At 36.9% G+C, this 26,538-nt stretch overlaps 1 protein-coding gene across 9 annotated transcripts in view; it reads right to left on the reverse strand.

The window, feature by feature from the left end:
- Positions 1 to 26,538, reverse strand: part of ST7 (suppression of tumorigenicity 7) — a 333,226-nt gene that overhangs the window by 154,867 nt on the left and 151,821 nt on the right. For 5 of the 9 annotated variants that reach the window (XM_081147742.1, XM_081147746.1, XM_081147745.1 and 2 more), the window contains 7 exons: positions 25,520 to 25,679; positions 15,983 to 16,037; positions 15,223 to 15,338; positions 7,215 to 7,290; positions 5,049 to 5,117; positions 3,002 to 3,156; positions 784 to 881 (listed from right to left, as the gene is read on the reverse strand). In XM_081147742.1, coding sequence (XP_081003868.1) covers positions 784 to 881; positions 3,002 to 3,156; positions 5,049 to 5,117; positions 7,215 to 7,290; positions 15,223 to 15,338; positions 15,983 to 16,037; positions 25,520 to 25,679 — 729 coding nt within the window. The remainder of the gene's footprint in view (positions 1 to 783; positions 882 to 3,001; positions 3,157 to 5,048; positions 5,118 to 7,214; positions 7,291 to 15,222; positions 15,339 to 15,982; positions 16,038 to 25,519; positions 25,680 to 26,538) is intronic. The other 4 variants (XM_081147743.1, XM_081147750.1, XM_081147749.1 and 1 more) reach the window with 1 other exon arrangement.

A 26,538-nucleotide genomic window follows, 5' to 3' on the forward strand; every position in this document is an offset into this window, starting at 1 on the left:
ATGCTATGCAGCTGTAAAAAAGAAGGATCCCTTACCCTTTGAGACAGCATGGTGGGACCTGGAGAGTATTATGCTAAGCAAAATAAGCCAGTCAGAGAAAGACAAGTATCACATGATATTACTCATTTGTGGAATCTAATGAACAAAATAAAACAATGAACAAAATAGATCCAGAGACATAGAAGCATGGAACAGACTGATAGATCTCAGAGGGAAGGCAGTGGTGGGTGGGTGGGTAAGTGGGGAAGAGATTAACATAAGAACTTATATGCATATATGCATAACCCATGGACACAGACAATACTGTGATGAAAGCCTGGAGTGGGGGGTGCAGGGTAGAGGAGATCAATGGGGGGAAAAAAGGGACATTTGTAATACTTTCAACAATAAAGATAAATTAAAACATTTAAAAAAGTTTAATAAGGGCATCTATTGAGATTTCTTTAATGTCAGTTGCTCTATTAAAAACTTTGCATGTATTATCTCATTTAATCTTCACAATTCCAAGTAATTATTATTATTATTATTATTATTATTATTATTGTTTGTTATTGTTATCCTCATTTTACAGATGAGGAAACAGGGCATAGAGAAGTTGAGTAACTTGCCCGAGATCACTCATCTAGTACATTGGGAGCTAGAGCTGAACCCCAGACAGTCTGGATCCAATGCCCATGGGATCACCACACCATGAGTGGTATTCTCTGCTACAGCCATTCAGTGGGCTTCTCCTTCTCCAAGTCAGGTTCATTGCTACTGTTCCCAAACACAATTCAAACTCACATCTCTCATCATTTTTACTGCTTCCCTGGTCCTCCCAAGTCTTCTGGCACACATTGCTAGCCTTCTTTTGATGTAAACCAAGACGTTGGTGTCTCGTCCTGAAAAGGAAGATATAGAAGACCAAAATTAAAAAACAAAAGCTTTCAGCTGATCAGCAAGAAGAAATACAGAGGTCCATCTGCCATGTCCTTAAAGTAAAACCTCAGAGAGAACAGACTATTCCTCAGTTTTTCCTTACTTCCAGGAACACTCACAACTTAAAGTTGTTAGACTTCCAAAGATCAAATCATGTGACTAATTCTCTAATTCATGCTTTTGAGTTAGGATGTTGAATATTTGATAAATAAAATCATATGCCACAAAGTGCTGGGAAAACGAACATACCCACATTGCATCTGGTTTACAAGCAAAAATTCCACATTCTTCAAGTGTGCATGCTTTTGGTGAAGATGCAAGAGGTGAATCTCAGGTTGCATCCTGAAGAACTATTTTTTTTCCTTCTTGACATTCAGTCTGGAGAAGCCTCATCTTGAACTTCTGTTTTATATTATTCTTTCCCAAACATTAGTGACATCATAATCACCTCCAGGTCCCCAAAGCAGTCGATTTTAGATAGCAATGTAATACATTCCAGATATGACAATAGAGTAAGCAAAAAAATGAAAACTACCCTAGTGTTAGAGAAAGCACTGACAAGCTAAATAGTTATAATAATAGTCACCAAAATGGCTCTTAAAAAGTACATTAACAACTTCTTATCTTAATCTTTTATTTAATTATATGTCCTTTTGGATATGTTTCTAAACCAGTGAGAACATGCGTGTGTTTAATCCTCAATAAAAATACTATGTTTGAGAAAAATATGACACACCTGTTATAGATTAAATAGATGTATAATATGCAGCTATTAAAAGTTAAGACTAAAGTCCTAACTTCTCAAGTTTTAAACAATGAGAACAAGATGTATGCTGAAAATCTGTCAAGTACCTATAAATTATTTTAGAGATGTGATTATATTTTTTGGATATATTTAGTTAATAGGTTGAAAGGATTTAGTTTTCAAAAGAAATAAAGAAAATTTCTTAAGTTATTTTATAGATATGTAATTTTATGTATTAATTTTCATTTAGTTCACAAAATAGACATTTACTAGTATCTCTTCAAAATTTGTTATACATACTTTTTAAAAGCAAGGTACATTTGATGATTAGAGACTTGATTTACACATACTTGCTGCAAAGTGATAATAAAAACCTGTGTATTAATGGGTTGTGTAGACATACTCATGTATACACAGGTCATAATGAAAAGATTTTGCTGCACCTTAGTCACAGGGAATACTGCACTCAGTCTCTGCACCAAATACAAGCGTAACACTAAAATTAAATTTTATAATCTCAAATATGATGGGGATACACTCTTACTCTCCAAGTGGCAGGAGGGAGAAATGAGGTGAGAAGAATGCCACCTTAAGGAAACAATCCAAAGTTAAGTTGATGAAAACACTCCCTCTCATGAGGATTGCTAAATTTCTGTTTCAACAACCAAGAAACTGACAAGTCAGGGGGCTGGGAGAATTCCAGAAATGATTTTGTTTTCCTGTTTTTATACCATTCCCCCAAAACATCACTGACTCTCAGTTCAGTGTTCTGCAGTGAAAGGTCATTATTTTTAATGTAAAAAAAGATAAATTAGGAACTCACAGCTCTTTCTCTCTGGAAGTCAACACCAATGCTTCCTAAATAAGAGCTAAATACTGAGACAATCACCAATAGCTGTTATATTCTTAATGGTCCTATTTCAACCCATGCAACAGAAGACCCATAAAATAAAACCTTTACTAACATTAACACTAATTTAAGTCCTGTTTCCCAATTAGGACTTATTGTTATGAGACAGAGAAGCAACTGATAAATAGATATATGAAAAAATTCTGGGGAGAAAGAATGGTCACCACTAAAGGTTATTATCATTTATTTTTGGAATTAGGAATCTATGGGCAGAAAAGAGAACCTGAACATTAATTTGAACAGTAATGAAGCTAAAGTTAATTATGTATTGTACTCTTATGGGAAGAAAAAAACAAGAACAAAGAAAAGCAAAAGCCAGTATTTATTCCCACCTAGGAGAATCATAGTTTGAACTTGCCTGAAAATTTGCTCTGATTAATCATTTTACAATTCTGACCCCCAACACCTCAACCTGGAGGAAACCTTACTATGTTGGGCTTCATACTGGGATCCATGATGTTGTAGCTGCTGAGAACGCCGGTAACAGCCATCTCCAGCCTTCAGGGCCTGTTTAAACAGCTTTTCTGCTTCAGCAATAGTTGTTGCTTCCTCTTCAGCCAAGAGAATATAAGCAGTTGCACACCTGTCCATTCAGATAATAGCCACCATCAATTACAAATTCAAGGACGTTGTAACAGCTGTAGGAGTGCATGCAGAAGGGCAAGGCGTTAACACCAAAACATGCAGAGTGGCCAACTGGTTCATGCACCCATTTGTAGTTGTTGACACAAAGTAATGATACAAAAGAAATGTTTGTATTTTAGCTTGAGAGATAGGATGCATAGTGTTAGGAGCATGGGGATCACAAGTGGGCTCTGTCCCTTATTAGTGTGTCACTTTGGGCAAGTTATTACTCTGCCTCCCTCATGGAGAACAACATGGAATCAATTTGTTCACAATGTTGTGAAGGTTAAGTAAGGTGATGCATGTAAAGTGCTCAGTACAGTAGCCGGCATGTGGTACATGCTCAATAAATGTCAACTAATGATGGTGATAATAATAGCTATTATTAAATATCTCCTTCCAACACTCAAAGTTAGAGGTACTATATGTAAGTTTCTTCTGTTTACTAAATATAGAGTCTCTATTCTCAAACATAGATTCAGTAAATTAAGTAAGTTACTCATTGAAAATAACAGTGCTTCAACACCTTATTACAGTTAGCACTGATTTTCTACATCAGAGAGGAACACTAGATCCTTCAGGCACTGTTATTTCTGAAGAGCTCAAAATCTGATTTAGCCTCAGTAGCAAACAAGAGTTAAACCTCATGCCTTTAACAATAATAGCTACCACTTATTGCTTAGCATATACTAAGCACTGTACCAGGCACTTAACATATATCGTCTCATTTAATACTTTCAACAACCCCCTAAGGTAGGAAGCCAGAAAGGATAAGCAGTTAACTAATGAACAAGGGGAACTTTTGGAAATTTAAACCTTCCAAATCATATAAGAACAACTCAACCACCAAAGAAAGGGAATGTAATAGAGAAATGCTGAGGCTAGAGCAGACTACACAGGTCCTCATCTGCACAGATCCCTTCGGTTTCCTTCTTCTCCACTGTCTCTCTTGTGGTCATTTCCCTACTTAACAGAACCTCCATCAGACCACAAGAGAGAAAATAATTAAAGTAAAACCAAATGCTACTTCTACTATTCATAAACTGCAATGGCAGGTAGGAAAAGGAGGCTGAACTTACGACTAATGTGAGGTTTTAGGTTACTAGTTAATCTTAGCCTTGAGGAAGGGTCTTGTAAGTTCTTTAGCCGGTCCATAACAGTTTCAGGCAGGTCTGATCAATGGAGCTTCAACTGAATGTGGTGAGGTAGGGAGGAAAATGCCCAGAAAAAAAGCTGTAAACCAATTACTATGGAGGGCAGTAGCTAAAACTTGGAAAGAACAATAATGATGCTCAAACTGCCCAGTAATTCACTAGAGAAAATAACTGGAATAGGCATCAGGAAGCAATATTTAAGGCTTCAGATACCAACATATAAATATGGGTCAAGGGTAATGAAGTGAAAATCAAGATAATAGCACTGAGTGGTAGAGACAGTATATGAGAAATTAGCTATAAGATTATAGTTGGTGGACTGGAAACTCAAGACAGGTTGGGGCCAGCTTGTTTGCTTTATTCATTTATATTACAAATAGTATACCTTAGGAGGAGAGGCAGAGTAGCACTACTGGGTAAGAAAACATACATCTATGTGAAAATTCATGAGTTTGGGGTAGAAACATGCTAAGAGCTTGTGAGTGAAGGAGAAAAGAGCAATAGAAGGGCTAATGGTTGGGGAATACAGAACAGACTGCTCAGCAGCTCGATGGAAGATACAGATGATGCATCCTTTTCACAACACAATACACATACAGAAGCAAGAAAGTGTGGTGATGGGGTGTTGACCATCCAGATTATCTGATAGAAGTCTTATTTGGTTACAAGTAGGGCACCCAAAAGGTTCTTGACTTACTTTGGTAACAATTTTATCTCCCAGATGGTAGAGGAAGCAATTAGGGGAACTTCAACTCTGGACCTAATTCTGACCAAGAAGAAAAAAATAGTTGGTGAAATGAAAATCGATAGGAACATTCAGAGAGAGTTACTATGTCATTTTGGAGTTCAGGATAATCAAAAAGGATAAGGCGCACTTCAAAAAATTCAAAGAAAAGAGGCATGATTCAATGGCATGAGACTCAGAAGGAAATGGTTTAAGAAGGTTGGGTAGCATCCAAATGTCCAACTGTAACTGCAATCACTATGATCCTCTCGGGAAGAAAAGAGGGGTGACAATTAAGTAACCAATATGGCTGCACAGAGATCTCTCACAAGGTCAGATTTTTAAAGGGCATGTAAAAAAGACGGAAAGAGGGCATGTAATGAAGGACTATAAAAGAGTGAAATGAGCTTATAAGAATAATGTCAGGAGAGCTAAAACTCCAAATTAGCTTAAGCTTACAAAACAAAACAAAAAATGCCAGAAGCAACTATCTATTCCCAGTTTTTAAATTATATTTAAGGCCCTATCACCACCCCTATTTCTCCAGAATCATCACAAAAATAAATAAGCAAAAAAGACAAATAACACAACAACAAGAAAAGTTTATAGTTAGTAGGAGCAGATAAAGAGAAAGCAATACTCTCTAATTCCTACTTTGTTCCTGGCTTCTCGATTAAGGAGAATGATTATCTGACTGAAAAAGGGATAAGAAATTAAACTCTAAAATGGGTAAAAAGATGTAAGACAGCAAATAATTAGTCTATCCTAAATGAACTACTATTCTGGGATGGGCAAATCCCAGGAAGCCAACAAACATAGGTAGGCCAAAGAATTGCTCTCTGTGGATAGTTAAGGACTCACAAAGAATGGAGAGGTACTAGAAGATGAGGTGACAAATGTGATATAAATGTTCAAAAAGGGGAAGAAGGTGGAATTCCCAAACTATAGAACAGTGATTTGGAAAGATATTCTAATGGATTATTAAGGGGATAGTTGCCAAGCATTTTTTTTAAAAGTAAACACTGGAGCTAACTTAAATTCACTAAGACTAAACAAATCAATTTGTGCTAGCTTAATTTACTCTAATAGATTCACTATCCATTAAAGATCCATAGCTACAACTGGCATTCTTAAAATCGAAACAGAGGAATATGGGTTGATTCATGGTATAACTGGTGGCTTAGTAATTGAGCAATACCAAAGGATGATGATTCATGAAGACATGAACCTGGAGGGTGGTTTCTATATGTCAAGTCACAGGGATCTATCCCTGACCCTGATATTTTTATCAGGAAATGGATGACACACAAAAGGAAGGCACATCAATTTGGAAGATGACAAAAGACCGGAAAATAAATATGCTGCATGAGAGAATCAGAAACCACATAGGTCAACAGGTAAATAACGGCAGGATTTCCAACTCTCAAGTGAATATTTTTTCTAAGACCACTGAAGAAGATTCTGAAGCCTTCTTCAGGAAAAAAAATCATAAAATAGTTTAACAATGACCACTTGGCAGGGAGTGTCGAGGTGATTCAAGCACCAGATGGGTGGCTGAGCTAAATGACCTTTAAGGTCTCTGCCAACTCTGGGCTTTTATGACTCCAACTTCAAGAATCTTTCCCATTTTCTGAGATCTCCAGAAGAGGTTTCCCAGTCTTCCTTGGTAACCCATAGAATGTTTAACAACACTAAATATAGCATTTCCTCTTATCTTTGCCTTGATCTTAAAATATTTTTAAAGTGCAATTTTTTCACCTTAGGTTTTTATTATGTTTTCCCCACTAGCAGAAGATCTATCTAGAAAATGTGATGGCACAGATGAGCATTCTACATCTGTAAAAATTTCCTTGTCAAAATGTTTTAGATATGTAAAGAATATTATTTATTTTATGTACTTATAATATCCCATGGATAGCCCTTGAAGGATTTAATTTAGCATCACAGCAAACCACTGAATTGCTCCCTAAAATTGCTAAAACCACCTTCACAAAAAGTTTTTTTATAAACTAATGACCCCCCAAAATAATCCTCAAGTTCAAATGCATAGTTTAATATCAGTATCCCATCAATAGCAACTGACTACATTCAGCAAAGAATAAGATTTTCTTTTTAAAAGCAGGATTTTCCCTCACTTACTCATTTATCTCTAAGGCTTCATGGGCTGCAGAAATCCTAGCTTGGGGGTTTCTCTCTCTCCAGGCTTTCTGCATTACTATTTTAGAAAAAGAGAAAAAAAGCAAGTCAATCAATACACATGATTAGGAAGACTCAGTACAGGACAAAGCCTGAATCAGTAGCTTTAGGCTTGGATTACAACGGAATATTTCACTACCAAGAGGCTCAGCCCAAACCTCCAAAGTCACACAAATACATTCTAACTTGCCATTCTACTGTCCTTCAATTGCTGATATCAAAATTTTCTTATGCTCACAAAACAACAGATCTAAATCTTATAGACTAATTCATAGTCTATAATCTTAGAGACGATCTTTTTTTAAATATATATATTTTTTATTGATTTCAGACAGAGGAAGGGAGAGGGAGAGAGAGACAGAAACATCAATGATGAGAGAGTCATTGATCAGCTGCCTCCTGCATGTCTCCGACTGGGGATCAAGCCTGCAACCCCGGCATGTGCCCTGACTGGGAATTGAACCGCGATTTCTTGGATCCTAGGTCAACGCTTAACCGCTGAGCCATGCAGTTGAGACAATCTTAATCAAGAAGAGGCACTCTAACAGACATTTAATATTTCTTTTGCTCATTAATGTTGTTTGTTGTTAAAGAATATATATTACTGTATACATTTTGAGATGACATTGCTACTAATCTTTTCCTTTTACACAGATACAACATAATTTTTATTGGTCATTTCCCCAAACACCTGCTACAGGTTCTGGGTATTAGAACATTTTTAAACCATTTGAAGAATTATCAGTTGGGTCAGAAGAAAGTACAGTAGGCTTTTACTTAACATGTGTACCTGTTTCCGGCGTCTGCTGTAAACCTAGTTTTCATACACTAGAGTAGTTTGTATATTGTGGAAAGCTCAATGCTTGAAATATGTTCTACCATGGCAAAGAGAACCTTTTTAAAAAGAGTAACAATCTCCTTATTGAATTTGTTCTATAAATTTGTTATCTTCTAAGTTACTTTCTTAGAAGCATATATGTATTCCTTTTTTAAGATTTTTTTCACCTATTTAAGTTTAGTAAAATCAAAAATGCCAGTAGGATTATTTATAACTCAAGCAGTGTCAAATGCATGCTCAACAAAGGCTTTTCTAGGATGGAAAACAAATATGGATTCCAACAACCAAGGCCATACCCCCATTCAATTCCAATGAACAATAAATAGATGCATAAATCACTATAATATACTCTTTAATCATTTGGATTCACTGAATCCCAATTTCTAACTAGAATATCATTAAGGAAACATGACCCTTTACCAGCTGGCATGGCTCAGAGGTTGAGCGTCGACCTATAATTCAGAAGATTCCCGGTCGGGGCACATGCCCAGGTTAAGGGCTCAAACCCCAGTAGGGGGCATGCAAGAGGCAGCCGATCAATGACTCTCTCATCATTGATGTTTCTATCTCTCTCTCTCTCCCCCTCTTCCTCTCTCTGAAACAAATTAAAAAAAAAAAAAAATGAAAGGAAACATGACCCTTCATTCTATCTCAACCAAGGCTTTAATTAGCTTCATATAAGATTTATATGTATATAAAAAACATATAAATCAAACTTAGGAATTTTTTTAAATAATATTTTAAATTATAACAAGGGGACTTATTTCTACATCACTATTTCATTGTGACAAAGCCTTTATTTAGGCCTCAGAATTCTGGGTTCCACAGGTCAATCTCCAATTTACTTTTTGTTGGTGCTTTTTAAATTAAATATTTTTTTCAATTTTTTAATTATGTTGACATACTTTATTATATCAGTTTCAGGTGAACACTCCAGTGATTAGACATTAAATAATTTACTAAGTGATTATCCCGATAAATGTCGAATCCACCTGACATCATACATAGCTATTAGAATATCATTGACTATATCCCTATGCTGTATTTTACATCCCCATGACTATTCTTTAACAACCAATTTGTACTTCTTAATCCCTTCACCTTTTTCACACACACACACACACACACACACACACCATCCCACCCCCTCAATCTCCTCCCACCTGGCAACTGTCAAAATGTTCTCTATCTATGAGTCTGTTTCTGTTCTGCTTGTTTGTTTATTTTGTTTTTTAGATTCAGTTGCTGATATGTATTTATTGCCATTTTATTGTTGATATTTTTTATCTTTTTTTTCCTTCCTCTTATTCTTTTTTTTCTTAATCCTCACCGTAGGATATGATTTTAATGATTTTTTTAGAGAGCGAGGAAGGGAGAGGAAGAGAGGGAGAGAGAGAGAAACATCAATTGGTTGCCTCCCATAAGCACCATGACTGGGGATGGAAGGGAGATTAAACTCGAAACCTGAGTGTGTGCCCTAACCAGGAATTGAACCCATGAACCTTCGGTGCACAGCACAATGTTCCAATCAACTGAGCCACAAGGGCCTGGGTTTCTTCTTCTTCTTAAAGAAGACACTTTAAATTCACATAATGAACTCCTTTAACTTTTTCTTATCTGGGAAGCTCTTTATCTGTCCTTCAATTCTAAATGGTAGCTTTGCTGGGTAAAGTAATCTCGGTTTTAAGTCCTGGCTTTTCATCATTTTAAATATTTCTTGCCAATCCCTTCTGGCCTGCAAGGTTTCTGTTAAGAAATCACCTGACATTCTTATGGGAGCTCCCTTGTAGGTAATTAATTGCTTTCCTCTTGCTCTTTTTCAGATTCACTCTCTGTCTTAACCCTTTTGCATTTTAATTATGTGTCTTGCTGTGGGCCTTCTTGGGTTCACCCTGTTTTGGACTCTGAACTTCCTGGGCTTGTAAGTCTACTTCCCTAACCAAGTTCGGGAAGTTTTCTGTCATTCTTTTTTCTTTTTCCCCATTGATCCCCTCCATCCAACATCCACTCCCCCCAAAGCCTTCACCACTTTTGTCTGTGTCCATGGGTTATGCATATATGCATATAAGTTCTTTGATTAATCTCTCCCCACCCACTCCCCCACCTACCCCTTCCCACTGATGTTCATCAGTCTGTTCCGTGTTTCTATGTCACTGGATCTATTTTGTTCCTCAGTCAATTTTGTTTATTAGATTCCACATATGAGTGGGACCATGTAAAACTGAATCAGGAAGAATCAGAAAACATGAATAGGCTAACAACAACTGATGAAATCAAAGCAGCAATAAAAAAACTCGCAGCAAACAAAATTCCTGGTCTGGATGGCCTCAGAGGAGAGCTTTCTAATTCCTTAAGTTGTAGGGTTAGATAGTTTATAAAAATTTTTCTTACTCTTTGAGGTAGGACTGCAGTGCTATGAACTTCCCTCTTAGGACTGCTTTTGCTGTGTCCCACAGATTTTGGGTTGTTACGTGATCATTTTCATCTGTTTCCAAGATGCTTTTCATTTCTTTCTTGATCTTATTGGTAACCCATTTATTGTTTAAAACCATGGTATTGAGCCTCCATGTGTTTGAATGTTCTTGAGTGTTTTTACTGTAGTTGATTTCTAATTTCATGCCTCTGTGATCTGAGATGCTCGATGTGATTTCAATCTTCTTGAACTTGCAGAGACTTGTTTTGTGTCCTAACATATGGTCTATCTTTGAGCATGACCCATGTGCACTTGAGAGGAATGTATATTCTGCAGCTCTGGGGTGAATTGTTCGGTAAATATCAATTAAATCCATCTGATCTAGTGTGCCATTTAGAGTCACTGTTTCTTTGTTGACTTTTTGTCTGGAAGATCTATCAAGTGAATTCAGTGGGGTGTTAAAGTTCCCAACTATGACTGTAATGCTGTTGAACTGTCCCTTAAAGTCCTTAAGGTTATTGATAGGTCCTTACTTATTGCCATTTTAATTCTTTATGCCTATGTTTTGTTCTCTATCTCTTCTTATTACAGCAGTCCCGTTAACATTTCCTGCAGTGCTGGTTTGATAGTGATAAACTGCTTTAGCCTTTTATTGTCTGGAAAGCTCTTTATTTCACCATCTATTTTGAATAGCCTTGCTGGATAGAGTAGTCCTGGTTTCAGATCCTTGTTTTGCATTACCTTGAATACTTCATGACATTCCCTTCTGGCCTGTAGAGTTTCTGATGAGAAGTCAGCTGACAGCCTTACGGGGACTCCTTTGTAGGTAACAGATTGCTTTTCTCTAGTTGCCTTTAATATTATGTGCCTTGAATTTTTGGCATTTTAATTATGATGTGTCTGGTAATGGGCCTCTTTTGATTCTTCTTGCTTGGGACTCTCTGTGCCTCCTGAACTTGTGTGACTTCTTCCTTTACCAGGTTAGGGAAGTTTTCTGCCATTATTTCTTCAAACAGGTTCTCTAACCCTTGCTTATTTTCAACCTCCCTTGGCACTCCTATGAAGCGAATATTGTTACATTTCATGTTTTCCCACAGCTCCCTTAGACTGCCCTCCTGTTTTGTATTTGTTTTTCCTTTTTGGATCTCTGATTGAGTGATTTTTTTCTACCCTGTCTTCTAATTCAGTGATCCAATCCTCAGCTTCCTCTAATCTGCTCTTCAATCCTTCCAATGTATTCTTTATTTCTGCTATGCTATTCTTCATTTCTGGCTGGTCATTTTTCAGAGTTTTCATATCTTTTTTCATGCTGTTGAGCATCCTAACAATCAACTCTGTATCTGAGAGACTACTTACCTCCATTTCAATTAGCTCTTTTTCTGGGGACTTCTCTTGTTCTTTCATTTGGGGCTTGTTTTTTGGTCTCCCCATTTCAGCTGCCTATTTGAGTTTGTTTCTATGTATTAAGTAGGCCTGCTAGGACTCTCAGTCTTTTTGGAAGGTCTCTGGTGCAGGCCAATATCAGACGCTGTTTATGACTGGCCTTGAGTACCCTGTTTGGAGCTATCAACAACCTTAGGCTTGAGGTCCCCTCTGTTGGGGCTGGGTGTGTTTGTACCGGAACAAGATGCACACCAAAGTCTGCTTTTCCAAGCCCTGGTTCCAGAAGCAGATCAGGCAAAGAATCAAAGCACTCTGAAGTCTACCTCTGCCTGCAGGCTGATTAATCTGATTATCTTAATGAGCCTCAGGCTGTACAAACTACAGGAGGTAGGACAAAAGGTGTTCCACCAGGGTGGGGCAATTGCTTCCTCCTCAGGCAAAAGCTGCTTGGAAGGTAAATGTTTGCCTCTGCAGTATGGGGGAATGACTAGGCACAGGAATCCTGAGGGGAGCCCTCTGAGCTCTGTCTCCAGAGCTCACAACCCTAGGTCCTCCTCACACAGCTCCAGTACACTCTGCCCTCCCTCTGCTGGAGCCCAAGGTGAGTGACTGCACACAAAACTTTGTGCATTGGCTCTTTAAGAGAGTGCCTGCAGTTCCAGCTGTTTCTCCTTGGCAGCCAGAAACCCTGCTACCTTTCCCAGCCAGATGTTATGTGGGCACCTTTCTCAGTTCTGGTGCTCTTGGCTGGAAGCCCAGGCTGGGGTTAGGCCCCAGAGTCCTCAGTGGGAACCCCCCCCCCCACAGCGGAAGTATCCCTCAGGAACTTCAGCTGCTGCCTGTAGGAGCCCACAAGCCTTCTTGTGCCTCTGCACTTCCTGTCAGTCTCTATGCAGTCTCCACTTTTCCTCCTTGGTTATGAGGGTGCTCTCCAGCTCGTTTTCAGTTGCAGCTGATTATTCAGGATGGTTTTTCTATATTTTAGCTGTAATTCCAGTTGTAATTCCAGTCCCGAGAGAGTGTCAGTGTGTCATTATTTTTTCAAGTAGGTTTTCAATTTCTTGCTCTCTCTCTACTCCTTCCAGAACCCCCATGATATGAATGTTATAATCCTTGAAGCTGTCCCAGAGGCTCCTTACACTTTTCTAGTTTTTGGATTCTATTTTCTTTTTGCTGTTCTGATTGGGTGTCTTTTGATTCTGTATCTTCCAAATATCTGATTTGATCATTGGCTTTACCTACCCCACTGTTGATTCCCTATAATTTATTCTTCATCTCAGTTAGTGTAGTCTTCATTTTTGACTGGTTCTTTTTTATGTTTTCTATCTCAGTTGTTATATTTCCTATTCCTTGCTGAAGTTCTCACTAAGTGCATCTGCTTTTCCCCTAAGTTCATTGAGCATCCTTATAATCAGTGTTTTGAACTCTGTATCTAGTAGATTGCTTGTCTCCATCTTGTTTAGTTCTTTTTCTGGAATTTTGTTCTATTCTTTCATTTGAGACATGTTTCTTTGTCTCATGTTGGCAGCCTCCCTGTGTTTATTTCTATGTATTAGGTAGAGCTGCTCCATCTCCCAGGCTTGGTAGAGTGGCCTAATATAGTAGATGTTCTATAGGGTTCAGTGGCACCAACTCCGTGATCACTCAAGCTGGGTACTTGAGGTGTGCCCCCCATGTGGGCTGTGTACACCCTCCTCTTGTAGCTGAGCCTTGATTGCTGTTCACTTGTCAATGGGAGGGATTTACCCCCAGGATGATCAGCTGCAAGGACTGTCTGCAACCACCAACCTGTGAGAACTGTGCAGGGTCCCACTCCACAGAGCAGGACTTCCTTCAGCAAGTTCTGGTGCCTGCTGAGTCCACCCCTTGTATGTGTCACATGTGTAGGTAGTTGGGTGGTGGTATACTTCAGCATGGTCTGAAGCTGTCCACTGGGGCCTTCTGGGAGGTGCAGGCCAAGATCAGCTTCTTCCTGTGTTCTGCTGGGGGCCACTCGGCATGAGCTACAAAGGGATCTGCAGATGGCTGCTACTTGTGCTGGGGTTAGGTGCCCCAGTGAGGCCAAGCTGTGAACCAAGGCTGGCTGCTGCTAGTGCCGGGCCCTGGACCACTTAGCAAGAGGTATGGGGCTCACTGAGGTCAGATGCTGCTTGTTTGAGAGATTTTAGGAAAATCTCATGCATGAACCAAGATAGACCATTATTATGGAAAAGCCACTGGAAACAGCTTGGGTATTCCTGAAAGTTGGGTGGGGTGGGGCTTCAGGGAATCACCAGGGTGGGACAAACTGTGAGCCAGGTTGATGGAGTCTCAGATATGGCACCCACCTGCTGGTCTGTGGGCAAAGTGCTCAGAAAATTAGCAATGGCCTCTGTTAGCACTTCTGCCTGGGAGAAAGCTGCTCTCCACCCACAGCTCTCACCTCAGTGCCAGACAATTCAGATCTTCCCCGTATGTGACTGGTGCCTTGCAAGCTATTGCCCCAACACTGGAGCTCAGTGGAAGTCTGAGTAAGTCCATGCATGGGCCCTTTAAGAGGAACTTCCTGGGGCTCCAGCAGCCCTCTGTCTCCCTCAGCTTCAATCCCCGCTGGTTTTTACAGCCAGAAGTTATGGGGACTTCTCTTCTCAGCACTGGAACCCTGGGCTGGGAGACCTGGTGTGGGGCTGAGACCCCTGCCTCCTCCGGGGGACCTCTGCAGCTGACATATCCCTCCCAATCTGCCACACATGGGTATGGGACTAGCCCTTTGGCATCCATGCCCCTCCTCCCAGTCTCAATGTGTCGTCTTCTTTAAATCCCTAGTTGTAGGACTTCCATTCAGCCAGATTTCAGGTCATTCTGAATGATGAGTTTTTCTGGAGTTTTGTTGTAATTTTGATGTGATTGTGGGAGGATGCAGTACCTCACTTAACAATGCAGCCATTTTGACTGGAATTCCACATCCCTTGGGGTTTTTATTTATTTTATTTTAATTAATTAATTTATTTATTTTTAATCCTCACCCAAAGATGTTTTTTTAATTGCTTTTTCAGAGAGAGAGGGGAAGAGAGAGAAAGAGAAACATTGATGTGAGAGAGGCACATCAATTGGTTGCCTCCCGCACGTGCCTCAACAGGGGCCGGGGATCTATCCCTTGGCTAGAATCGAACCCTGGACCCTTCAGTTCGTTGGCCGACGCTCTAACCACTGAGCAAACCCGGCTAGGGCTTCTTGGGGTTTTTATAGAGCCATATTCTAAAAGTAATAAACTTACTACTTAAAACAGATCAAAAAGCCCTCTCATTCACAGCAACTAACTAAAGGATTTTCCGTACTTGCATCTGCAGGACGAAGATGGTCTGAGTCACAAGTAAAGAATGTCTGATGGTCCTGGGCAGAGAGATTCATGTCATAATAAGTCAGAGGTTCTCGTCCTGTCACCCAAGTATACCTGTAAAGGGGAAATAAGATGGTCTTACGCCTTTGAGAGAGGAAAGCATGACCTACAAAATATTAAGCTGCATAGGAATTGAAATATAAACCATTAACTTCATACTAAAACAGCTTTGCCAATGAATAAAAAAATACATATATTTTTAATCATCTTATTCTTCCTTTAAGAAATATATCAGCAGAAAAGAAATAAACATTTTCCCATATATTTGTAGGTTAAAATTTTACTAGCACTAGCTAGTGAAAATTTTCCCTAATTAGTATTATAAACAGACACTTCCCCAAAGCTATGACAATTCTGGTTTGGCTAATTACTCTGCAAAATTAAATTTCAACATAACTTCTGTGGCATCTTCACAACCATATTCCAAGTATGTGTCAAAATTTTTGACTGTATAATATATAATGAAAAGAATAACTATAATAGAAAGTTTCCAAAAACTATATTTTTTTTACATTATCCCAATTTCAATGCTAAAATGTTTATAAAACAGAAAAATCAAAACATTTGAGGGTCATATCAAAGAACAGAAGCACTAAACAGACTCTCACAATGACTAGTAAATGAACCAGCAAAAACATTTGCTGCTGTCTTTGCTCTCTAAACTATTCATTTGTTTCCCAAGTTGTCAAAATGCTTACCGATTATATTCAGCGCCCCGAAATAAATTTAGTGGATTTCGCCATACTTTGCATTCTGCAATGAAGAGAAATATGAAAATGTTACACATAGTTCAGAAACACTACAGCTACAAGCTAATTAATTCAGCAAAACACCCTTCCTGGCCATTTGATAAGATAATTTTATTCTCTATCTTCTTCTTGGGAAGCAATGTGGAAGAACTCTGGTGATTAATCAGGAAATGTAGCTCAGGCACCACGACTTTGGAAAACTTCACCTCATCTCTCTGGGCCCAAGTTTCTTCATTTATTAAATCAAGGTATGTGCCAAAATCAGCTGGTTTATAACTTCTACAATCATTTTAAGAGGTCTAAACAGATTCTATAAGTTTATTTCTAAAGTTATAAGTAGAAGATATAGCTAGAAGTAAGACTACCTCCTGTTCTCTAAAATAATAACTTTATATACGACAAGCTAAACTGAAGTTCTACGGTATAACATACAAAGAGCCTTAGATTTTTTAATTAGGGTCTATGTTAATATTGATTTTGTGATAATTCACCAAATTGCTTTTACACTGCAGTAAAGGAATGATAGAAAAATTAATACAGCTAGCATTATTATAGGGAGAAATGCTATGAAATTAAATTGTTTTAAAGCATTTAACATTGCTTACCTATGCAGATTCACACATTAATCATCATACTAATATCATAATGTTAGCATGCACTAATAGATTATACATCTTAGTTATACAAGAGCCATAAAAAATTAGAACCACAGGACTTTAACGTAGAAAGGGCTTGGCTCAGCAGTTGAGTGTCAACCTGGGATCCAGGTTCAATTCCTGGTCAGGGCTCATGCCCGGGCTGCAGGCTCGATCAATGACTCATCATTGATGTTTCTATCTCTCTCTCTCCCTCTCCTTTCCTCTCTATGAAATCAATAAAGATATTTTTTTTTAAAAAGTCAATCATTAGCTTTTAGGACTATATAATATTAAGTATATGACTAACAAGCTACCATTCTTTTAAGACAGCCTATGATTAAGACTTTCTACTGATTCAGAATACCACATTTCTTTGGATGAACAATGTTTTATTAGAAAGTAAAATTAGTTAACACTACTTAAAACATCCGTGTGTGTGTGTGTGTGTGTGTGTGTGTGGTCAGCCAAAAAATACACCTAAAGATATACACACATAAAAGTGAGCAATTACTGTAGAAATCAAAGGAACATTAAAGGCCATGGGTGGGACATTAATATTCTACCCTCAGTCCTGTTATATTCAATATTCATTTTTTCATGCACCCATCCATCCAGTGAGCACTGAGCAACCAGTGGGGGAAACAAACAGGTAAACCATTATTACAATACAGTGTGAAAATGAAGAATATGAAGCATTATGGGAATGTTGAGTAATCGCAATAAATTGTTATTAAAAGTACAGAATGAAGAGTGTACACATAACAAGAAGATATGTTTTTATTTAAAAGAGAAATTTATCTTTAAATTAGGACAGGATTTCACTTAAAATTTGCTCAATGTTTATAAACAATGGCCCTAAAGTTAGCTTAACTTGTCATTTAGGAAATGATCTTTGCTCAGTTTAGAATCTTTGAATTTTATTCTTAAGAAACTGAAATTCAGTGGCTGTCACTCATAAGGCACTAATTAAAAAATTATGCTTCCCTTAAATAATTACTTTTTCCCCAAACAAAAAGCCCCTAAGAGGTGTCATTCATGCACTCTAGGTCATGGCTTGAACCACACTGGTGAGCCAACCAACCATGATCGCTGTCCTTGTGGCTATTATAACTCTTAGGTTCTTACCACTCCCAACCCCTCCTCAGAGGATGTCTTTCAAGATTCAAAGTACTCTTCTTAAAACTTTATTATAAATATTGCAAGCTTTGTAGTTAGCATACAATAAACATGCACACAGGTTTATGCACAAAGATGCTCATGGTGTCATTATTTATAATAAAACAGATACATTTGGGGAGATACCTCTCTCTCACTGAATTTCATCTGAAATATTAGTTAAACAGTTATGGCAAATCATTTGTCTCCAGCAAATATATCATTATATTGCCTGGAAGGATAAGCACTATTCAAATATCAATTGACAAATTACAAAGCAAACTGCCTTCAAGTAAACTTTCAATACAACTTTATATATTGTATGCAAATAAAATTATTTCTAAATAAAAATAATTCCATAGAGAAATAGTGTGTATACATACCTAAAGTATTATGAGCAGTAGCTGAAGATGCTATCCTTATTTAGGAAGTGCCACAAGGTAGCCAGCAGGGGGTGCTAGAAACATTTTGAAATTCCTACTTCTATTAGGGAACTGAACTTTATAAAAAAAAAAAAAAAAAAAAGGAATAATACAATTTACCAAAACCAGGCCTTGGGAGAGGTAAATAGGCATAGTCTTCACCTTTCATAAAAAAGGACTCAACAATGTAATTTAAACTTAAACATAGTAGTAAAAAAATCAAACCAAAAAAAATCATTGTTAACATTAGTATCACACATGGTCTGTAGTTAGTTTTTTCAACTACCCCTGAACCTTAAAAATTAGGATCTAAATAACTGTAAAAAATGTAAAATGTTCTGAGTGATTAAAAAAACGTGATGAAATACATAACAAAATGTCTTCATTAGCTACATCATTCAAATTGAGGGTGCAGGGAAGGTATAATTTTCCTTTAAGAATAAGCAATCTAGAGGTCAAATATGAATACATGTCAAAGTTTCACTTCAAAATAGATCACAGCTACATTAATTTCTTCTTTGCTACTCTGTTTCATCATCTTATCTTTACCACAAAAACTTTAGTTTGGAATCACTCTAACCCATAAATATCAGATTGCCTGATGGTTTCATGATATGGACAAAGGTTGAAAATGCCAGACATATTAGAATATGAAGATTTAAGTCAAAAATTAAATTCAGATCTCCAGAGGATAAAAGCGTTTTTCCACATGAGGTCAAGTCTCTTATTTATGCCTGTGAGAAATAAATTCCTTATTTAAGACAGAATTAAAAGTTTATCTCCAAAAGGAATTTTCCATTCTCCATTAATATCAATTTCAATACACTTCAGAAGCACTCAAAGTTTACTACAACTCCTTCAAGGGCTTGTTAACATCATTAATAGTTCAGTTAAAAATATGCCCCTGATACAATAAACATGTCCTCTATGATTCCATCTGCAAAACCCCACAGTCAAGTCTTTGCCCCTAACTGCTGACAGAAATGTTCAGACTTTGACATGTAGGCAATAATGCAATTAGAGAAAGAGAAGCAGTAAATAATACAATAGCACTTGTTTAGTTCCCAAAGCCTACAGAACAGATTCTCTCCTTATGATAAGTTTCTGTGTGGAACACAGAGAACATTAAAAAAATGGTGCCTACCACCAAGGACTTTAAAATCAAGCTCCAATCTTTTCTTCAGTCTTCCCTCTCACCATTCCCTACTAAAACTTTCCATCTCAATGATGCTATTTCATGCCTTTTCATAATCAGGTACTCCTCTAGAATGCCCACCCATCATTCATAGGACTGCATGGTTTAAACATGTACAAAGTAACTATTATGCATTAGTCCCTGCACTAGGCCCTGTATTACAAAAAAAAAAAAAAAAGATACATTTTATGACAAAGAGGAGGTTATTTAGCCTTGGTAAAAAGTCAAACAGGGGCCTGACCCTCAGCAGTTGAGCATCAACCTATGATCCAGGAGATCAAAGTTCGTTTCCCCATCAGGGCACATGCCCGGGTTGTGGGCTCAATCCCCAGTAGGGGGCATGCAGGAGGCAGTCAATCAATGACTCTCTCACCATTGATGTTTCTGTCTCTCTCCCCCCCTCCCTTCCTCTCTCTGAAATCAATAAAGATATATTTTAAAAACAGAAAAGAAAATCGTATTGAACCATTATCTGACAGCCAACTGAAAAAGCTCTATAGAAGGAATAAATGTTCTGAGAGAATCAAAGACTTTCCCTTTGTCACAATCCTCAAGGAAAAAGAGAACTTAATTCTCAGAAAAATTAAAAGGTTTTAATGTCATGAGACTTTTAATAACATGGAAGTAAATATTATTCTACATCCAACTTATTTAACTCTGAAAACCTTTTTGTCCTAAAATTTAATATACATACATCTTATATATATATTTATATATGTGTGTGTGTGTGTGTGTGTATATATATGTGTGTGTGTGTATACACACATATAAATTCCTTATTTCTGGGTCCCTCAAATATGTAAATTACTAATTCATAGCCTAGGAAGATTTCTTATACTAAAAAGTTACCACCTCATCAGAGTCTCAAATCTGATCATGGTGGTAATATTATCACAAACAGCAGCAACAGCAACTTTTGTTATAGCTATAAGCTTGATTTTCATTGAGCCTTTTTATAAAGGGGCTTAAAGTTCATGTCATCTATATCCCTTACATAAGTTAGCGAGGAGGCATAGAGTAGGGCCTTTTCACAGAAGTAAAGAGTAAAGCATAAAAAAAGCTACGTAATTTCCACAAGGTTCATACCAATTGAGATTAAGGCCTGGTATCCAGACTGCCCAATAATTACCCACTATATGCAACAGACCTGTTACCCTGCAACATCATATTTTTTAAATCCTGTGTGCTTTCATCAATTAAATTTTCCACTAGAGAAACCAGTTTTGAAAACTCCTCTGGAAAACTGTTAGGCACTTTTTAATAATACTTTTAAATATTTTTAGTTCCAAAGTATAACAGAAAAGGGCCCTAACTAAAGTTCATCAGATATATTAGAACAATTAAGATTAACCCCAAACCACTCAATTTCAGACATGAACATCATACAGGTCAATTTTAAGCAATCATTAAGAGTAACAAAATATCCATTTTCTTAAATAATTAAGCTTTGCCTGCTTTCATAACTTTTCAAAATAATTATTTAAAAAATTATTAGAAGTCACAAAGTAACATGTAGGTAGCTTTCAATTCAAAAAATGTTACTCTGTAAATCAATCAACCCTACCAAATAATGTGGAAATTGTGAATAAATGTTCACCAGAGAGTAAAAAGTTCACCATTTAACTGGAAATCTGATCTATGCCAGAATGTAAATTTTAGTGGCAAAAGATTTTAAAGACGTAATAAGCATTGGCTAAGAGAATAATTTTCAACACATACACAGATTTTGGCAAGTACAAATTGATTTTCCCCTGATTGAGACTATTAGAGAACAACTCCAAGGGTCCTTGACATGTAGCAATTTGCAGTTTTGCTAAGGTATGTATTTGAAATGTAAGTAGTGAAAGGCCTGGTTATAATAATGAGTCACTGACCTAGCTGAACCCTCAGCCATATCTCCATCCTTCCTATCATATTCATAAAAAAGTCAGTTCATCTGGAGAACACTGCCAAATGGTTGTCCTCTGACTTGATATTTCTGCATGACTTCATTTAATCCTCAGACTACTCTATGAAGTAGATAATATCATTATTTCCATGTGTGAAAATTAAGATATTAAGAAAGGTTAAAGTGACTTCCCCAAGGTGACAATCTGTAAGCAATGGAGTCAAAATTAGGGCCACATCAGCCTGACCCAAGAGCCTGAGCTCTCAACCATCAGCAATCCTGCCACTGAGCTGATTTTTGGCTAATGTCACTTCAGTATACTAGAGTATAGGGTTTTAATGAAATGATTCAGTTTAATTGCTTAATAATTGCATTAGTCTTGAGTTTATAAACCTCACAGAGGATCTGGACTAAATTTTTTAGTTAGTACTTAAGATCTTGGACTTTTAAGTGAGACCACCCAGGTTATCAGCCATGTGACCTTGGGCAGATGACTCAACCTTCCCGTATCTCAGCTCCCTCAACCATAAAATAAAGATAATGATAATATTTGCTTCATGGGATTATTGTGAGGATTAAACGAGTTAATACATGTAAAGCTGATAATAGGCACTAAGACTGTTAGTTATTATTTGAACTGTATGACTTTCTATGGAGAAAATTATTTGCTCTGGTGTTACAAGAATTCAAGGCTCTATGAAGGTCTTAGGATATATCTTAGCACTCTACCTGAGTTTCTTCATCTCCATTGCTTTTCTTTAATTCATTATCTGTATTTAATCAGTGCTTGAACTGCCTCTAGTTATGTAATAAACTTTAATTTAGAATTGCAGATGAAATTCTTTTTAAAAGTTTTATATAAAAGATATGTATCTTATATAAATTAAATGAGATTAAAATGAGATGATTTGTGACAGGAAGCCAAATGACTATAACCAATTTGTCTAAAGATCCAGTTCTATGCAAGAGGCTATTAAAGTGTCTCAGAGAATTTAAACTTGACCTTGGCAAGGATACTTCTCATGTGATGGAACACCCTGTACTTTTCCAAATATCTTGAAGAAACTGAACACTGCAAACCTTGTCTTTATAGCTTCTTATTTGAGAACAGGGCAAATTATCAAGCAGATGTTTCCATAAACACAACTTTAGAATGTTATTGGGTCCTGAGAATCCATTACCTTAAGACAAGGAGAAGTTGGCCCTTAAGACAAGGAGAAGTTAATGACTTAGCAATATCAACTCAAAAGCTAAGTTGAATTACGAAATGGCAGCAGGTGAAATGGCAAATACATCAGCAGGATTTATCAGGAACTGTGTATTTGTGAGAAAAATAGCAAATAATGCAAAACATGTGAAATGTTCATAAATATTAACCTAAGTCAAAAAATCTAAAATTTGGCTACATTAAGATAAAGAACACTGCAAATTTTGAGAGGGTCTGTACTCAGGTCAATTTGCACAGATCCAAAAGTTAAATATATGAAGTCTGCCCAGTAACAATCACAAATTTCTCACTCCCCATTCCCCCCACCCCAAATTATTCTAATGTAGGCCAGGTCTTTCAGCATTTAATCAAAACAAATGATTCTTTAAGAAAAGAGCTAGACTATGAATTTCATATAGACCAATGTTTGTAACTGGTATTTTCAGTTTCTTTTTAATGTTTTCAATGCTTTTCTCAAATAAGCAATATCTTTAAAGTTGCCTTTGCCAATGTCCACGAGACTTCGTTCGCCATGCTGTATTTTATGTGAGACTCAGCAAAGAACTGCCTTATGATGCTCCAAGAAATTCAATAGATTCACCCTTCTGTTATTAAGGCAATAGTCATTTTATTATTATTAAGGCACTAGGAATTTTTAAACAAATCATTTTAAGAAAATGTTCTGATTACCCTCAGTTTCAAATTTCTTTTTCCTTTATACTTAGCTGAAACCAGACCATAGGAAGTAATTAAGGGTAGAGATAAGTACAGGCAATTTTATAATACTTCTTATTAAAAAAATAACAATCACTAAAAGAAAAAAGAAGAGGAAAATGGTATTAGTCCCATGGTACCTGGTATTTCCATACCATCATACATGTTTGTTGGGCAGAATTAGCCAAATATTATAAAACCAAGTGTCAAGGAGAAGTGGACAGATTGAACCCTAAAAATACTTAGGATAATTTCCATTTGCTTAAATGTAACTATTTGCACACAGTGTTATGAGATCAGATCATAAATACTACATATATTATAAATAGAAATATTTCATGCATAGTAGTATTTAGTTAATGCTAGTGGAATTGAATTAATAATATTCAAAAGTTCAGTCTTTGTCAGGTAATAACTCAGTACAGATACAATTGAGAATTTCCATGATTATTGTTGACTATATTTTTATAAAAGTATTCAATGCATAAAGCTTTTCATGGCATTCACAAAGATAGACAGCAAAATTATAATGACAATAAGAAGAGCATGAGCTCTTTATTACATTAAGGAATGAAGTCAACAGATTTAAATTAGGTAGAGAGATAATTTTAATGAAAATAAAAATGTATTCATAATAAAGAATGGCCTTAAATGAGGATGCTTTCTGTTTTCAATCTGTTAATTTTCTACAATGTTCTGTATCATTCAAAGACTACAGTACTCAGACAAGAGCACATTTAATCTCTGGGGTCTTCACAGCAGATGCAAAGTGATGGCAATTATCCACAATTGCTTATATGATGATTACTGAGTGATCAAGATTTCTCATTAACAAAATATGCCACACTTGTTAGAGTAGCTAGCTAAAGTAATGGTTCACTTTGCTCAGGTCTCTTTCTGTTTCTTTCAGAAAGTGGTTGAGTTTACAAAGTCCCAGACAATTTTGTCACCTTGGTGTGCCATCTCTTACACATGAAATGTAAGTAGGATGAAGTAAATGAGTACCTAGAGGTGCCCATTGCCACTCATGGCTGGCTGGCAAAGGGTGGATTAAAAGAGCATTGAATCTGGAATAAAATATATATACAATGCTTATCAGCTGGCTAGACCATTATGAAATGCGGACTGAGTTATTCTAGGGAGGAAGAAAAAAATCCATCTAACCTAGCTTTTTAATTTCTTCCTCTTTATTCTTCAAGTCTCAAAACTTGTGCACTCTCCTTCAGGAAGCAAAAGATTTCCCCCAGTTTGGGTCAAGTCCTCTCCTTTGTTCTCTATAGCACTGGATGTTCTCCTGATACAGTCAGAGAACTTAATCATTTTGTCTCCATCACTAGACATGAGAGTTCCATGGGGACATAATATTCATAAGAACCTGTACAAGTCCAGGTTCATATTAGGGACTTAGGAAATGTTTACTGAGCTGATAAAGAGACCGTGGTCTAAGGCATAAAATTATATTTTTCCTTCTTCTTTTATGGGTGGAGAAAGCACAGGCCTTGTATATGCTCATTCATTCACTGAGTTTCAATGAAACGATACACTGCAAAATGCTAGAGGTACTGTAATAAAACAGTATGTTTAAAAATTATAGTACAATTTGATAAATGTTGCTAAAGATAAAACTATTAAGAGCCAGTAAACACGGAGAGATTTTGTACAACCTATCACAGAAAGCTTCTCAGGATACAACATTTGAGTTGGGTTGTAAAAGTTGGGCAAACACAGGAGACAGGGAGACAGACTTCTAGGCAAAAGGTCTTCAGAAAACATAGCATGTTCAAGAAATGAAAAGGAGAGAGACAGGATTGTGACAAGCCAAGGTTGGCAAAATAAGTTAGAAGCAGCTTATGCTGTGTGAAAGAATCTGGGTTTTATCTTCAGCGTAATGAGAATCAATGAACCCATTTAAGCAGAGAAGCAATGTTATGAGCTCCAATTAAGACATAAGATTCTGAAATTAGCATGAAAAAAATGGATACATGCGTAATGTTTGAGAAACTAGGGGCAAGGAGGCTGGAGACTCAAGTTCAGAATACTGATCACTGGCTATATTAAATAAAAGAAAAAATAAAATTAAACAAAATAAATATTCCTTTCCCTGGGATACTTATACACTAGTTCCCTGGTAAAGATTGTCAACAACTTGGGAAAATAAACTGAATTTTTCTCTGAAGTCTAATACTTACATAATAACATTGTTGCTGTCATATAGTAATTTAGTAAGGGTAAGCAAATACTGCTGCAAATGGAAGGACTTTTCATACCTGAGACACTTTGCCTGTTGGAATCTGAGTCCCCATTACTTGAGTTAGAATTGTTGGAGGAGTTGTTGTCAACCCCTCCCAGAAGGGGGCGCAAGTGGCTTACTGAGACTTGTTCAATGAATGATGTTCCATACTTGCGAAAATACCACCATTCAAATATCTAGAATAGAAAAATAGTAAGTGTGATTACGTCCTCGTTACAGTTTATGATTTTTATACACATGCCCATAATATATGTTGCATTTACTAATTATATCTACCTTAAATACTTAATTAAACAATTTTTATTCCAAAAAAATTGTTTTATTCTAAAAATTAAAGTTTATAAAAATTAAAAGACCAATTATACTTTAAATTCTTAATGTTGTTTTCTCCAATTAATATTGGTTTTCCAGAAAAATCTGCCCTGGCTGGTGTGGCTCAGTTGATTAGGCATCATCCTGTGCACTGAAAGGTTGCTGGTTCAACTCCCGGTCAGGGCACATGCTCGGGCTGTGGGCTCAATCCCCCATAGGGGTTGTGCAGGAGGCAGCCAATCGATATTCTGCTCTCACATCAATGTTTCTCTCTCTCTCTCTCTCCCCTCCTCTCTCTCTCGTGCGCTTTCCCTCTCCCTATTCCTTCCTCTCTCTCTCTAAAAAATCAATAAAAAAAATTTTTTAAAGAAAAATCTGTAACTACAACCATGGACAAAAGAACACTGTAAGAGTTGCTCAATATTATTTTTCTCCAAATTTACATATTATTCTAACAACAAAATCATCATAGCTGAAAGAGAATGACAAAAATGTACACAAATAAGTCAGTTTTAGAAGTATGGCTTATGAACTATTCCACCTTAGACTGTGATAAAGCCATACCTGCATAAAATTGTTAAGATAGCAAAATTTCATTTAAAAAATGCGCCAAAAAAAAAAAATCTCCTTAGAAAAATGCTGGTTTTACAAAAAGAGTGGATGACATCCCATTTCATGTATGGATGGCACCCAACTGCTAAGAGAGTCAGCAATATCCCACCT

This window comes from Miniopterus schreibersii (assembly GCF_964146895.1).
Source record: "Miniopterus schreibersii genome assembly, chromosome: 9".
NCBI lineage: Eukaryota > Metazoa > Chordata > Mammalia > Chiroptera > Miniopteridae > Miniopterus > Miniopterus schreibersii.